Source organism: Asterias amurensis, chromosome 1 (genome assembly GCF_032118995.1).
Source record: "Asterias amurensis chromosome 1, ASM3211899v1".
Lineage (NCBI taxonomy): Eukaryota > Metazoa > Echinodermata > Asteroidea > Forcipulatida > Asteriidae > Asterias > Asterias amurensis.
In genome coordinates this window covers 1663676-1680850 of record NC_092648.1, presented here as the reverse complement: position 1 = coordinate 1680850, position 17175 = coordinate 1663676, and the positions used below count along the sequence as shown (strand labels likewise).

At 38.1% G+C, this 17175-nt stretch overlaps 2 protein-coding genes across 2 annotated transcripts; one reads left to right on the top strand and one right to left on the bottom strand.

Annotated features, from left to right (window-relative positions):
• The first annotated feature begins 1613 nt into the window (after positions 1-1613).
• On the top strand, positions 1614-17053 carry LOC139943701 (PLAC8-like protein 1). The gene is made up of 5 exons (XM_071940446.1): positions 1614-1980; positions 4364-4446; positions 15879-15933; positions 16464-16603; positions 16949-17053. Exons 1-5 carry the CDS (start codon positions 1614-1616, stop codon positions 17051-17053), a joined length of 750 nt encoding a protein of 249 aa, XP_071796547.1.
• On the bottom strand, positions 5227-14410 carry LOC139944404 (tetratricopeptide repeat protein 22-like). The gene is made up of 2 exons (XM_071941419.1): positions 14281-14410; positions 5227-11713 (listed from the first exon to the last, which is right to left on the bottom strand). Exon 2 carries the CDS (start codon positions 11692-11694, stop codon positions 10306-10308), a length of 1389 nt encoding a protein of 462 aa, XP_071797520.1. The 5' UTR covers positions 11695-11713; positions 14281-14410; the 3' UTR covers positions 5227-10305.
• Positions 17054-17175: the final 122 nt, after the last annotated feature.

The following is a 17175-nucleotide window of genomic DNA, read 5'->3' as shown; positions in this document are numbered from 1 at the left end:
ATTGACATCCATTGGTCGTTGGATATTTGTTTGTTTTTGAAAAAGGCAAACACGCCATTCCAAGAGAAGGAAGGCCATTATGTTTTAAAGTTGCGCCCAATGAAAGTAGATGATGGACTCGAAAGAATGTCAGTGGTGATTTAGTGTATTGGGTATTACTCAAAAGAATTATTTAATGAATAGGGTAGATGGCCTTAGCTTTCGATCCAATCCGGACCTTCTTCAGAGGCATAAAACAAGTACAAACAAATACATATCCTTTTATAGAAAAAGAGAGGGGGAAAGGGATTAAGGAAAGGATCCAGAAAGAAGCGGGAAAATACCAGCCAATCAAAGTTTCTATTTCAGAGACAATGTGTGGCTATGAACCAATAGGAGTAAAGTGGCGAGGACAAAGGATGTTTAGAATGAAAGGATGGGTTACAAAAGAATTATTAGTATAAAAAAATTACTTGGAAACGAGCAATGAAAAGCTGTTGATAGTATAACAAGTTGTGAGAAACGGCTCCCTCTGAAGTAACGTAGTCTTTTAGAAAGAAGTATTTTCTCACTCAAATATTGAATTCGAGACCTCAGCTGAGGTCCCGAATTCAAGCATCTGAAAGCACGCAACTTCATGTGACAAGGGAGTTTTTTCTTTCATTATTCTCTCCCAACTTCGACGACCAATATTGAGCTCTTTCACGGGTTTATTATTTTATACATATGAGATACACCAAGTGAGAAGACTTGTCTTTAACAATTACTAAAAGTGTCCATGCCTTTAAAGTGCATTGGACTTAAGTTCTGGTTGCTGAGTCATCAGGATGTGGGTTCAGATCCCGGTCATGATACTAGTGTCCTAAGGGCAAGACTCCTCACCCAGGGGTAGGGGTAAATAAACCAGAGAGGGTTGAAGAGATGGTTATTGTGATAGTTTTATAGCTTGGCATGCGTTACATACTTGGCAGGACAGGCTGTATACTCACCGTGGGAGCTGAGATGGTTTAGGGAAGTAGATAACTTGGCCCGGTGACCAGAAATGATGTTTTATAGCGCAGTGATCATTCTTTGAAATTGTGCTATAGTCGATATTACTGTTGGCATTGTAAGGTTTTATGGAAGTGCCCTTTGCAAAATGAAAATGGCCTTGCCCTCTTAAAAGATGATTCAAGCAGGCCTGGACGTCGTGTGTTTATATAGAGAGCTCCATCCTCCATCCAGGCAAAGTGAATATCCCCCCTCTTCAGGATTTGTAATTTTCGAACTATCCTCAGGCTTACCACCAAAATCGGTAAACCTGTTCGCCCATGAAACTTTGTAAAAATGTGACTCCAACAAAGTTCGTTCAGCACGTACTATTTTGATTGGAAACGGATTTTTCTTTTTACTCATTTTCCCGGCAGCAAGCGTATGTTTGGTAAAGTGAGGTAGACCCCCATAGTGGAACAGTGGTTTATTTTGGGTACCTCTTAGTCATGGCCACCCAATATTTAAAAATCAAGAGAGCTTCGTAAATGGTTGGCCGAGATAAGAGTGTAAGCCACACGCTGGTTGGCGGATAGCAACTTCCCCTGATGGATTAGGGTGTTGAGAGTGAATTGAACGCGTGACTATTAGAGAAGGGGGTAAGGATGGATAACGGAAATGTTTCAATTAAGATGAGTAAACTCGCTTGGATGACGCGAGGGGTTTTGAAGTTGGCTGTGGTGGACGGACTCCGGCTAGCCTTTCAGTACGATAGTTCAGCAACAATGGGGGGACCGTGGCACAGTGTCCCTGACTTACTCTACGAGAGTTATGCCTTTGGGGAATTGGAGCATGGCGACTTCCCTATGCGGCACCATCACGACGTCAGCGCTAAGGGTAGGACCTTCCCTATACAGTCAACGGGAAATAATGGAATGGGAAAGTTGTGTCCAGCATCCAACAAAGTGTTGTGCCTGGAGTCAAGTGCTCGTCTCACACATGTGACTAACGGGGAAGACGAAATGTGTATAGGTATGGCAACTTGTTCACTCTTGTTTGTAACAAATAACCTGATTTCGTGAGGAATTGCTGTGGCCGTTTTCGTCTCGATTTTAAAGTTATTGTCTGAAATTTTGGCAGCAATTTTTAAAAAGAGTTTTAATGTATCTCTGATGTCCGAGCCGCTAAAACCAAAATTTCCACCTGATCTTGCACCTCTAATTCAATTTTACACAAAATCATCTAAATCAGTTGCGTGATTTTGATGATTTTGTATAATTATTATTATCCGCAGTATAGGCCTTCTACTATTTATTAATATGTTGAATAAGCTGTTTTAGTTTAGCAATTTTTTTTTATATTGCAACAAATGGCTTTGGTCGTCATTTTCTCTCCTGACTGAAGACAACCAGATCATACTGATCGAAACGTCGAGTTGTACACTCAATTTCTTTTCAGAACCACCACAAATCATACAGCCGCATAGCAGTATCACCGCGGTTTTCAAATTCTCGTTCTCCCACTTGAAATAAATAAATAAATAAATAAATAAATAAATAAATAAACATGCACGCAAAATAAATAAATGTGCGCTTTAAACAAACAAAAAAGTCAAAACGTTTTTGTTAAACTGAGGGGGTAGGCCTAATACAGCACGTTTTTTATGATCACAAAGGAAAGTGTTGAATGTATTATACCGGATTGGCAGAGAGACAGAGTACTTGTTCATGCGAAAGCGAAAGTTTAGCGAGTTTTCTAAGGTCACAATTGGAAAAAACGGCGCGTCACAAAAAAAATTGCTTTGGCGCGTCGGGCTCAAGTCATGGAGAAATTAGACAGTGAAAGCAGCTTTCAGAATAGAAACACTTTTCCGTTAATTTTGGTTGTAAACAAACGAAGTCAGCTGTTGTGTTTTTCAGGCTTTCGGATACCATTTTCATTATGGTTTCCTGAAATATTTTACTGACAAAATGCTTTATACTTATTGTTCAAACTGACAATTCTGATTACTTAACCTTTTGATTAGTTATGAATACCTTAAATTAGTCGGCTCTTTTTGGAGCCAACACTCTGGCAAAAGAGATTTAATATGGTTGGACCCACAATTTTCCTATTTATAATTATTTCTTATACTCACACCATGCAATGCTTCAAAAGCACCACTGACGTATTGGTTTCTTCGTTTTGTGTTGGTTGAGTTTACAGTTGGGTTAAAAAAGCTGTTAATCACAAAATACTGCTCACCAGTTGCAACAGTGTACTTTATGGAGTGTCGGCTGGTAATTGTTTTTTTTTGTGCTAAGCAAGATTTTCCTGTGCTAAGCAGGTGTGCTTACAGGCTTTATGGACCATTGGCCCTGATGGCACAAGCGATCTCCATCAGCACTGTGACACCTTCTCACTACATTCTAAAACACTCCTCTGCTATGGGGATGAATCATACACCAAAAGCTTCCAAGTCTTAGTCCACTTACTCATCATGACTACGTAGTTCCCGCTGGCCAAATTAACTTCCATAGTGTGTAGGCATTAGGCTCTAACGAAAAAAAAGGAGAGAACTCGACAACGGGAATGTAATGTATAAGACTTCTCGTTGATTAGACCTATAGAGATTCAGTTATTAGCCGTGGTCACCTCGTGGAATGGCACTGGAGAAAATCAGGCAGTTTCGGATCAACCAATCGGGTAATTATTTTACAAGTAGGGGCAACTTTTAGAGGAGATAAGTCATTAAACCATGGCCCGATACCTTTTCAAAGTTCAAAGGTTACGTTGCTAGTTATAGCGTGCCGTTGATCCTTGTTCAAACTTGAGCGCCTGGAATGCTCGCCTCTTTCGAAACCCGGGTTTGTTCACTTCACAACATTGGCTCCGTCCGCATTTTTGTGCCATGCCGAAAGAACTGTGATTGGTGTTGGAGCCTTTGGGATAGAACCGCGTTTCGAAAAGGGGTTAATAAGTCTCCATAAGCCTTTTTACAAGGAGCAATGGACCGAGCGCATGCTGCCAAACGCACCAAAAAACGTATCAAATGAAAATCATTGCATCCAATGAAAGCCTTGCTCAATCACAACGTGACAGGATTTTGGACTAAATAACTGCGATCTCATACTTGAAATCTAGTCTACAAAGCCCGCTCTATAGCAATTTACACAAGGGTCACTTGCTTAATTCTAGCATGGTTGCGAAATTTGACCAAATGCACCTCGTGTGCAAGGACAATAATGTACTACTGTTCATAAAGGATGTCAGATATGATAAGATTTCACTCTAGGGACCTTGGACAATCCAACACAGTTGTCTTATACTAACTTGCACAATTTCACAACCTTATGTACTTAAATAAAACAAGGGGCCCCTCCTAATATTGCTGTCGTGTGAAAATGGCTTAATGTTTGTGTTTCCTCTGCCTTAGCATGTAAACAGTACCACCTCAGGAGATCGGAACCTATTACCAGACAACCACAGCCAAGGAAAGCCCAACCTGAGTACATGAAGGTTGGTATAACCCCCCCCCCTCCTTCCACTCAGACGTCACATGCATGATCTGCTTGTCTGTCATTACCATGACGTCACATGCATGATACTGCCTGTTTGTCTGTCACTACGGTACGGTGTCCCCCCCCCCCTTACCATGACGTCATAAATTATGCATGTATACTGTCGGATTGTCTGTCATTACGGGTCCCCCTTCCAATGACGTCACGCGTGAATGTCTGGTTATGGCTGCCATTTTGGCGGTCAAATATCTTGTAAACATCACCACTGCTGAAGCAGAAATTACTGCTTAATGAAAGTGGCTGCTAAGCAAAAGACATAGAAATACCAGTCACAGATTGTTCATATGGATTAGTATTTTGGCTGGTAGCTTTAGTCTTGTCGGCATGATTTTGCTGTGCTTAGCCAGAGTGTTTGTTCTTAAATCTGCCCTATATGACATTGGGCACTGGGTCCAATTTCAAAGAGCTGCTTATGGAGGTAGTTTCTATACCTCCATGCTTATAGTATGCAGTAAATGTTTAACACTTTTCTGCTTCGATGACCATGAAACCAGTTTTAAATTGATACATGTGACATTGAAGTTTGGCTGATAGTATAGTAAGCATAATTTGTTTGTGCTTAGCTAAAATTTATATTTGCTCTACACAGTGACACACATTAGTAACAGACTCTGAAATAGCTCAGCAGATCATAATGTAGTGGCGACGTGATTTGGGGTCAATGCGCATGATTATAAACAGAAATAATGCAGATTTCATCTTCGTGTGTTTATTGCCTACAAGCATTATATGAATTTTTTATTTGCCTACTTTTCGCCGTAATTTTTTTTTAAAATAGCAAACACAATACAAAATACCAAAACAGTCTTACAATGGTGCAAAAGATACAATACTCGACATTTAAAATCCGGTAAAAAATACCAAATTTATAATTAAGCCATTAAACGCAGTGGACACTATTGGTAACTCAAAATAATTATTAGCATAAAACCCCACTTGTAACGAGTAATGGGGAGCTGTTGATTGTATAAAACATTTTGAGAAACGGCTCCCTCTGAAGTAACGTAGTTTTCGAGAAAGAAGTAATTTTCCACAAATTTGATTTCGAGACCCCAGATTTAGAATTTGAGGTCTCGAAATCAAGCATCTGAAAGCACACAACTTCGTGTGACAAGGGTGTTTTTTCCTTTCATTATTATCTTGCAATTTTGACGACTGATTGAGCTCAAATTTTCACAGGTTTGTTATTTTATGTATATGTTGAGATACAGCAAGTGAAAAGACTGGTCTTTGACAATTACCAATAGTGTCCACTGTCTTTAAGCAGAAAATGATGCTCAGTAATGTTCTTTTTTTTTTTTTTGTAAATCACATCCAGGCCATTCATTGTGTAAAAACATACGACAGTATTTGTTATATCTTTAAAATCACTAAAAAATCTTCTTACAAATCTGATTAACAATTGTTGTTTAGCTGTATACATATACGTCTTTTAAAAATAATTAGCCAACTTTTTTGCTGCATGATTAAAAACATCTTTACAATGAACTATGCATCTTCTAAGACTGAGTACTATTAACTACTACACCTTTTTGCAGTATTTATATGTTTTATAAATCTACCATTCTTATTATCGACTCTTCCATCTTTCATGATACACAAAGTAAAATTCCCTTTAAAAATGAAAACCCTTATTTAAGTTAGCAACTAATTATATAATAATTGTATTGTTTTGTATTGTAATATGTTTTTTTCCAAACTGGAACACACCCCACAACCCTGGCGAGGGTAACAATATTATAAAAACAAAATACAGTCATACGGAAAGAGACTTGTAACGCGCACAATTATCCACCCTGCTGGGTGCTCAACTGTATAACTACTTAGCATAACCGGCAATTATGTGTAATTACTCTGCGTATAAATAATTACTATTAAACTATTTCTGTGACGTCACTCTATTGTTGAAAGTGTAAATTATTTTTACGAATCTACACTTCGTAACATAATCTACAGTTGAGTGTAGATTCATTATAAACTTAAGTAAATAGTTCAACTTGAAAACTGTCTTTCCAAACTGAAAGATAGCAACAAAACACAGCTGAAAATATGTTATCTTTCAATTTACAATTACGTTTTCCAGCTCAGAAAAATCACTTTAGTATTAAACACAATTTATTGTCAGCTGAGCAAAGTGTAGATTTGTGAATAGAATGTACTCGCCTTCGGCTCGTACATTCTATTCACGAATCAACACTTTCTCGCCCATTCTCCGTCCGTTTTCTTATATGGTCCAAAATGAAGTAGCGCTAAAGAACTTAAATAATTGTTCTCCTTTTTACAGCATATTTTTTACATTCAGTAAAGGTCTGTCCTATGTTTGATCACCAACAAAATTATTATATTTAAAACAAATCTTACAATTTATTATTCCACGAAAATCAAAAACCTCTTCACTATGGCACTTAGTGTAAAATAAAGTGACTTAAATAAAAGTTAAACAAAACACATACCTGAAAACATAGGTATGTTCCCAAATATAATGGGAAATTACCTTCTACAATGAATGTTTATAGGATAATTTGTCTGGATTAAACCAAAGATACATTTTTTTTGAATTTATTTTTTTATTGTTTAATGTCACGATTAACTTCGTCCTTTACTTATAACACATGATGTCTCAGAGACAGTATATTCTACTAAATGGATAAAAAAAGAAATACTATAACTTTTAATGGTTTGCTATTACCGTTTTATCTATCAAAACAACTTTATAATGAACTGACATTTCTTTCCACAGAGGGTACTAACTAATGCATCACGCTCTATACAGCAGTATGTAATTTTTTTTTTTTTTTTTTTTTTTTTTTTACAGCATATTGTTGTTTTCATTTTCTGTTCACTCTAAAATTAATTTAAAAAAAAATTAAAGTCATTTTAGACCTTTCTTGTCCAAAATTATATATTGAAACATTTTTGAGGATTTGAATTTCTGTCCATGTTGATAGTTTCTTGACAGCCAAATTAATGGGCAATAATTTTAGTTTGTTTGTTTGTAAATCACATCTAGGCCATTCATCTTGTAAAAACATACGACAGTATTTGTTATATCTTTAAAATCACTAAAAAATCTTCTTACTAATCTGATTAACATTTGTTGTTTAGCTGTATACATATACGTCTTTTTAAAATAATTAACCAACTTTTTTGCTGCATGATTAAAAACATCTTTACAATGAACTATCGTCTTCTAAGACTGAGTACTATTAACTACTACACCTTTTTGCAGTATTCATATGTTTTATAAATCTACCATTCTTATTATCGAGCGACTCTTCCATCTTTTATGATACACAAAGTAATTTCCCTTTAAAAATGAAAACCCTTATTTAAGCGTATTACAATGTCAGTTAGCAACTATATATAACAATAATAATGAGACTTGTAATGCGCACATATCCACCCTGCTGGGTGCTTAACTGTCTAACTACTTAGCATAACCGGCAATTTTTTGTAATTACTCTGCGTATAAATAATTTGTAGTCATTTATTACCCCTGACTTCTAAAATAATTCGCCTGAGAATCAGGACAAGGTCGTTTACCCGCGGTTTTTTTTTACAAAATAGACTGGTCCGCTGTTTCAAGGGACTTCGGCAGCAGTGACTCGTAGTAATAATATTGTTTGACACACATGACCCCCACTCGTGCAATTATTCATAGACTCACCTCTGAAATAGTGAAATGCAATATCTAGACCGTGCAAGACTGTGGGGGGGGGGGGGGGTAGTTATAAGTTTGTTCCTCAGTTTAATGGCATGATAGATAAGCACTGCCAGTTGTCAGTTGGCATGGTTTTCTTATAATGTCCAAAATGAACTCGCGCTAAAGAACTTAAAGGAACATTACAGAATTGGCTTTCGCTTACAAAACAGTTGCTGGCAGTGTAAGCACTTTATGTAATCCATCATAGACATAAACTGACAAACATGTCGAAGTTTGAGATCGATCGGTCATCTGGGTCACGAAAGCATAGTAAAAAAAACGATTACAAATTTTGCATTGCATCGATGCCTAAACAAAAAATGAATAAAACGCTCACTGAGCGATAAACTGCAAACGCGAAATCAGATTATTTATTTCTCATCAAATGACATTTCAGACAGAAATATTTCAAGGGGTGTTTTCTACTATCATCATCATTAGACCGTGTAAGTTTTATATCTGTGATCATCACGGTTTTTGTTTGTTACTAATTCCGTATTATTCTCCTTTTTACAGCATATTTTTTACATTCAGTAAAGGTCTATCTTATGTTTCATCATCAGCAAAATTATTATATTGAAAACAAATCTTGCAATTTACTATTCTACGAAAATTAAAAACCTCTTCACCATGGCATTTAGAAATAAAAGTTAAACAAAACACATACCTGAAAACATAGGTATGTTCCTAAATATAATGGGAAATTACCTTCTACAATGTTTGTTTATAGGATAGTTTGTTTGCATTTAACCAGAGATACAGTTATTTTTATTTATTTTGTATTATTTAATGTCACGTTTATCCTTTTGTACACTTATAACACATGATATCTCAAGGTCAGAATATTCTACTAAATGAAAAAAAGAAAGAATAACTTTTAATGGTTTTATATTTGTTTAACGTTTTATCTACCAATAAACATCTTTATAATGAACTGACATTTCTGTACTAAATAATGCATAATATTACGCCCTACATACAGCAGTATCGGCTATTCTAGGATCGGCTCTTCATTTTTGTTTTCTTTCAAAAATGCAATAAAGTTAGACATTGGCCTAAAATCCTTTCGTAAACGCATTAATGATCAATAGTATTCACATTGCGTTTCATTCTCCTTTTACAACATACTTTGTGGCATTATAAATATTTTTTCCACTTTAAAGGCAGTGGACACTATTGCTAATTACTCAAAATAATTACTAGCATAAAACCTTACTTGGTAACGAGTAATGGGGAGAGGTTGAAGTATAAAACATTGTGAGAAACGGCTCCCTCTGAAGTGACATAGTTTTCGAAAAAGAAGTAACTTTCCACGAATTTGATTTCGAGACCTCAGATTTAGAATTTGAGGTCTCGAAATCAAGCATCTGAAAGCACACGACTTCGTGTGACATAAGTGTTTTTTCTTCAATATTATTATCTCGCAACTTTGACGACCGATTGAGCTCAAATGTTCACAGGTTTGTGATTTTATGCATATGTTGAGATACACCAAGTGAGGAGACTGGTCTTTGACATTTACTAATAGTGCCCACTGCCTTTAAAGGGTTTAAAGTCTTTTTATAGGCCTTTATACTTTCACAAAATCAATATTTCAAACGCTTCCGATCGTTTTCCATCTGAATTTCTGTCAATGTTGATTGCTTTGGCAAGATTGTCAGTCAAATGTATCTTTAGAGTTAGACATACTTTTTTTATAGATGTGATACGACCGCTGACAATTTTTGTGAAAAAAAATCCCAACCTCCCAACATGCCCCTTTTCGAAACCACGGCTTCGGCTTTGGATTCTGCTTCAGTCTCAGTCCTCTCTTCTGAAACCCTGAGCACGTATAAGACCGCCGGGGCCAAGCTAGCCTGAGCCGAATCTGGAGCCGAAGCCGTGGGTTCGAAAAGGACCCCTTTTTTTATACCCATCACACCGAACTCGTTCCCACTACATTCTGAAAAATGTAGTCTTGTTGCAAGACGATAGTAATGTGCGCGACATGGAGAGAGCGAACGGGGGGTCGCAATAGTCAAATGATGTGTATAAAAACATATTGCATCAAGACTACATTTTTTCAGAACTGGGGGTATAAAATATAGAAAATACTCACTGCAAATGTGTTTTTTCTAAGCCCAACAACTGAGCATTGCCACAAGGCCTGCCATTCTTCTGTTCACACTCCACGCCTCGGTTGTATGACTGTATGGCTTTTCGGTGTTCACCTTTGAAGCAGAGACACATCCCCTTGACTTTATGACAGTTGGGGTTGTCTGCCCCATCCTGACACGCCTCCCCCTTAGAGCACGTTTCCAGAGCTTTTTCGTTATACTCTATAGATGTACGGCCGCTTGATGTCTTAGCGAGTAGATAGTAGGCTTCAGCAAGGTTAAAAAAATCCCAAGGTGAAACATGTTCTTTCAAGATGAACTCTAAGTCATCTTTAGCCTGAAGGAGATGATCACGGTTAGCGGGTGGTCCTCGTCGTCTTCCAGCGGTCTTCTGTTCAAATTTGAATTGCTTCAGGCACATCGTAGCCCTGGTGGAGTAAGCATGGAAGTTGCGCTTGGATCCATCTAGATTGATAGATTTTTCTAAGTCAGCCATCGCCCCATTGAAATCGTGATTAGGATCACGGTTACGGAAACTAGCAAGGCGGGTATATATACTGGCTCTTGATGGGTTGTCCACTGCAAATTCTAACGCTTTTTCAAAACACCATTTTGGATTTTGAATGAACTGAACTAGATCTTGACGCATACGAATCTTACGACGAGCTACCTCTGCTGATGTAAGCCCAATGCGAAGGTATGCATTGCTTTTCATTCCACTATCTGCAGATGCGCTGTTAATTACGGCGTAATTATTTGTGACTGTGATTAGCAAATTCTGTTTTGCGCCCTCTTCTGTTGTACTTCGTGAGCTAAATATCTTCATGCTTGCCAGTCCAATGCCCAAATGCCAGTCATCTTTTTCTTGACGATCTACCAGATCGCCAGCCAAGTCCATCGCCATGTTGTAGAGCTTTATGGCCGTGCTGTATCGTTTGTGCGTCACTGTCTCGTGGTAGTTCTCGTAAATGAACGCGAAGGCCTGCTCAGCATATCGTCTTCCTTGCTTCTTTTTCTCCGTTACTGAAGAGACATCAGGGCCAAGGTTGCTTGCTGCAATCCCTGCACCAGACGTAACATACTCCTCAGCAGACATAGTCTGTCTGTCAACGTAGTCAATGTTGGCCTTTGCGTTCAGATTGCCCGGGTCTTCATACAGAATCTTCATGAAGTAATCTTTCGCTTCTTTTACTCTATTTCCTCTGAAGGCGAGGACACCGAGAAGATTTCGAATTGCATGGCGTTCGGGGCGATGTTTTTTATCTTCCAAGAAACGCTTTAAATTGCCCTCTTTGTAATCTGTTGTTATTTGGTCTAACGGTTGACCTTCAGTGTTGACAAGCAATGGCAAATTGAAATGTCCGACTGGAAAATCAGCTGCAGCCATGTCGATTGGTGGAACTGACCTGCGTTGGGAAAATAATGTTAACAATTATTGAAACCTTGTTTTTGGTTTGTGGTAACACCATGTGTGTACTACAATACAGGTAGATTTTGTTCTGTTGAGAATTGTCTTGCTTTATGTTTTACTACAGAGTATAGATCTCCGGCGCTCGGGAGACTTCTCCAGTTCTGAACTACAAGGGACCGATTTCAGAAAAGTATCGCTTAACAGAAATAGGTTATACCATGGCAGCCCGAAGTATCATTCTGTTTACCTTGCAGCTCCTGCCCCGATCAATCTTTGCTTAGCAAAGAAATTTGTCTAGTAATATTTCTGCTATTTGAATTTGGGCCCCGGGCGGAATGTTCAGAAGTCTTTTGCTTAGTGGATCTCCAGGGGTCTTGTAACTTTACTATACGGACTGGTTCTTAATTGGTTTCAACGTTTTGACGAGCTTGCAAAAACTTGAAAAACTCTTCAATATGTAATTGGACCGGGAAGTAGATTGCTTATTATACCCCCATCACACCGAACTCGTTCTCACTATGTTTTGAACAATGTAGTCTCGGTACAAGCAGCGTTATTCACATACATGTATCACTCGACTATTGCAATCACTTGCTCGCTCTCCCTCCTCACCGCGCACATAATTATACTTTTGTCTTGCACAAAATCTACATTTTTGGGGGAACGTATGATAGCGATCTCGGCGTGACGGGGGGTATAAGCAAGGCAAGTACATTGCACGCCGAATTACATTCAATATGTGTAGACAATATGTGTTTTTCTGCGTTGTTGGTTGGCTCATGAAGTCATGCATTGTGACAATTATTTCTCACAGCTACATGGGTTTTTCCCAAATCTGTGCTCAAGATTGTGAAATAGCAGCATTTTCGAAAATGTATATCGACCCCATTCAGGCTTACATTCCTATAGCCGCTTTAATACTGCGATGTAGCGTGAGTAATATGTGATGTTATTGGTTGGTAGACTTGTCCCAAGGATAAAGACAGGCACGTGTTTTACAGACCAAATGATTTCATTGGATAAACGTGCTGTGACGTATGCTTTCCATATCTGGATTATGATTGGTCCGGTCTTCGTCTGCATGCATTAGTACGTGGGCATTGTGTTGTGTACATCGTTTTAGTGTTGTATTATCACTAAATGAAATACAATAATGGAGGTATAATGTATGTGTATATGTGCGTGTGAATTGAGCGAGAATCTCCGCGTCAAATAAACGCGAGGTCAAAGGTAAATTGTATGAATCCGGACTTCTGGTAAGGCTGGTATCTGGCGTAACTCATACGCGCTCGAAGTGTGACGTCAAACGTTCAGGCTTAGTTGTGCTGATCGTTGTTAGCGTGAATTTCATGTCATATACATTGCTTGTGACTGTATTTAGCTTAGCATAACAATTGAATGAAGTCTTGACCGTTAATCTAGTTTTACAAAGCAAGGATTTTTTTTAGCTTATAGTTAAGCAGCCAAATCGGGCCTTGATGGCTATAGGCCTACTGCAAAAAATTAGGCGTTAAAATTTACAACTTGGGTGTACCGAAGAGAGATTCATATTGCTTTTCATTTCATTTCAGAAACGTTTAAGCACTTTAAAAAGCAAAACAATATTGTTACAAGAAAACTACTCGGTGGAGGTATACACATAAGAAGCCGAAGCTTATAAACGGAATTTCTTTTAAAACACAACCAAAAATTTAATCATATAAACAATACTAAAAAGGAAATGAAACATTTAAAAGACACAACACAACAAAACAAACCAATGAAACAGAACCAGACAAACGGAGTGGACATAATCTTGATAGACATTACATGGACAACGACACCGTTAAAGACAGTGGACACTATTGGTAATTGAAGACCAGTCTTCTCACTTAAAGTATCTCAACATATGCATAAAATAACAAACCTGTGAAAACTTGAGCTCAATCGGTCGTCGAAGTTGCGAGATGTTACTGAAAGAAAAAACACCCTTGTCACACGAAGTTCTTTCTCGAAAACTAAGTTACTTCGTCAGAGGGAGCCGTTTCTCACAATGTTTTATACCATCAACCTCTCCCCATTACTCGTTACCAAGAAAGGTTTTATGCTAATAAATTTTTTGAGTGATTACCAATATTGTCCACTGCCTTTAATACAAGGGGTAATGCAAGCAAAATAAAGCACAAAAGTGTACGATATGAATCAGAGAAGAAGAAAAAAAGATCTGCAAACTATGCTATATTGGGAAAGATGGTTCTTGAAAGTGGTTTTAAATCGGCCAACTGACGATTTCACAGACTGACTGAGTCCATTCCAATAGACGAGGTAAATGAAAACGAAGATAATTAATATCTTCAACACCAATGTATATCTCTCAAACTACTCGAAAGTGATTATACAGTAGATGGTTCAATGGATGGTATCGCAGTTTAGATTTGCATATCATACCAGTCGCATGTATAAATTTTTTTTAAATAATAGTTTCTACAAGACTCTACAAGAAAGCTTATATGTTTTTGTAGTTCATCAACTTTTGGATGGGTCGCATACTCTAAGACATTTGACAAAAGGGTTAGTACTTACACAAATCCTCGAAGATATCCGCACAAGATGACAGGAACACAAAATGTTGGGTGTTTAGACGAAAGCCACCAGCAAAAAAGTGATTACATGAGCCGCACCTTTTTTGTATGACGTTGTATGACATAATGTGATTGTGTGCGTTGGAAGAATCCATAGTCAAAGCCATAACATGAACCTTTTTTATAACCGTGTCACTCAATACTGTGCGTTGTTGGCTTAGTTACATATTGCTCACCAGGGTTTTTTCCATGTTCTTTGTTCAAGATTGTAAAACAATGAAATGTGGCATTTTCCGATAGCCTTTCGCTTTGGATTCGGCTCCAGACAAGCTTGGCCCCGCGGTTGTTTTGACAATATTGCACGGTGATTTGCGTATACGCGCTCAGGGCTTCAGACCTTCAGGAGAGAGGACGGAGCCTGAAGCCGAATCCAAAGCCGAAGCCGTGGTTTCGAAAAGGGCCTGTGTTAGTTTTCAATGGGCCTTGAACTTGAATAATTCGGGTCGTCTCACATCGAATGATTTCTTACGTGACAGATTTCTAAAGATTGTTTACCATTTGGGTCTTTATATAGCCCCTGGCTCTATAACATTGGTAAGAGTATTTACATATTCACACATAACTTTAGGAATACAGTTTGCCGTGGTTGGAAAATCCCTATGAAAACTTTGCATGCAAATGCTAAAAGAAATTATTTTATAGATATGAGTATAATGTTTGAAAACAGTGAAAACATTGGAACTGTACACCTTTTCCCCCTCGTGTCTGCATTGACCGATTGAGCTTAAACTTTCACGTTGTCATGTCGTGTGTATGTTGGGTAACATCACGTGTGAATACTTGACGACATATCTGCTTAAAACCAGAGTTTCGGGTTTAAATCCGCTGGTATACTGTTCCCTGGTTTAATTATTAAAGGCACTGGACACCTTTGGTGATTGGTGAAGACCAGTCTCCATTGGTGTATATCAACATTAATGCATAACATAACAAACCTGTGAACATTTGAACTCAATTGGTTGTCAAGGTGTGAGAGAATTATGGATGAAAAAACACACTTGTCGCACAGGAAATTCGAGACCTCGGCTGAGGTCTCGAATTCAATTCAATTAGTGAGAAATTACCTCTTACAGAGGCACTGTTTCTCATAATGTATTATACTATCAAAAGCTCTCCATTCCTAGTTACCAAGTAAGTTTTTTTTATGCTAACAACTATTTTGAGTAATTACCAATAGCGTCCAGTGCCTTTAAGCAGAAAAAGTTACTCGCACATTTCCTGCAAGGCAAAATTTTGCAGGATACCAGTCACATATTGTACATGTCTTATGGTATTTTGCTGGTTAGAATAATTTCAGTCACCCACATCGTTTGTAAACTAATAACTTTGATTTGCTATAATTTCCCCGCATTCTGGGCACTTGCTCCTCTTTTTGCTTTGAATGGATATGGTTTTGTTTGTACTTTTGAAGATCCAGTACCTACTAATATTTATATTATATAAATTACAAAATATTATTTGCCTCCGCTCCGGCTGAAATTAATCTCAAAACGACCGTGTCATGTTTTCACTGTTTGGATGTGTGTGTTTTTTGTACAGTTAACGCTGGACTGGTCGACCGATCTATTCGGATGTATTGAAGATGAACATACTTGTGAGTAGTTCAAATGATTGAGGATATACCCCGCACAGTGGCAATGTCATGGTCGCGTAACACATCAGTTACCAACCCTTAACCCCAACCCCAACCCAAACGCCACCCTCCCCAAATCAAATCAGTGGAATATTCCTCCCACGAAACACTTTACTTATGCTAGGTGTGAGTCGGACTGAAGGAATATGCGGTGAATGGGGCTTTTCATTTTTGTTTGACAAAGAGAAACAAGTCGAAAACATTTTTATAGTGACTGCTCTATTATTATGTTCCAAAACCAACTGATGATGTACACGCTATATAGGGTTACGGTTTGGGTTACGGTTCAGTAGGATGTCGAAACTGTATACGGTTTTATCGAAACTATGCGTTTAGAAAGTCTTATTTCAAAGCTATTTTAGGCCCCACTGCATGTAAAGATATTTTAATTGCGACAACCAAATAAATCTGATTAAAAAAAAGCTCAACTATTCGTTCTCTAAACTCATGTGTTTGATTTGTTCTTGTGTTTTGGCTGATGACTGTTACAGGTTTATTGGGAGCGTTTTGTAGTCCATGCTTAGCGTGTTCTCTTGCCCGGCAGCTTGGGGAATCGTGGCTGGTCGTTGCGTGTGTGCCCGGTGGCGTCACAGCGTTACGAACTAAACTCAGGATGCAACAGAACATCGAGGTGCGAATCTCATTCTTTCCCCAATATCTTAATTGCATGAAACTGCTTTGATAAAGTTGCATGCAAACAAAAAAGGGGGAGTGCTCGTACTTGTTTGCTTGTTTGTTGCTCACTTGGTATATTTTAATTCATTGAAACAAAAACAAAAATTACGAAAAGGGTATTTGATCGATCAAGCTTATAAATCAAATAAATCGCCAACAGCTGCCTTTAAGAATGATCCAAACTTGGCTGACTATAAGTGGGATAATATTGATGTAGTGTAAAATTGATTTGTCTGTGTAGGGCTTTACTGAGTGAAAGTCCATTATTTGATTGTGATTTTTGTTATCTCTTTAATTAAAGGGTTCTGTGTGTGATGACTGTCTGAAATTAACTTGCTGCTGCCCTCTGGCCCTTTGCCAGATGGCTCGCGAGTTGGATAATGCAGAGATAGGCCGTGTGGGGTGACAAGAACCAGGCTACCACATCATGATGCCATCATCCCAAAATAAATCATAAGGTCGACATACATGGGGCCCAATATCATAGAGCTGCTTAGGCAGAAAATATTGCTTAGTGATTGTCTGCTA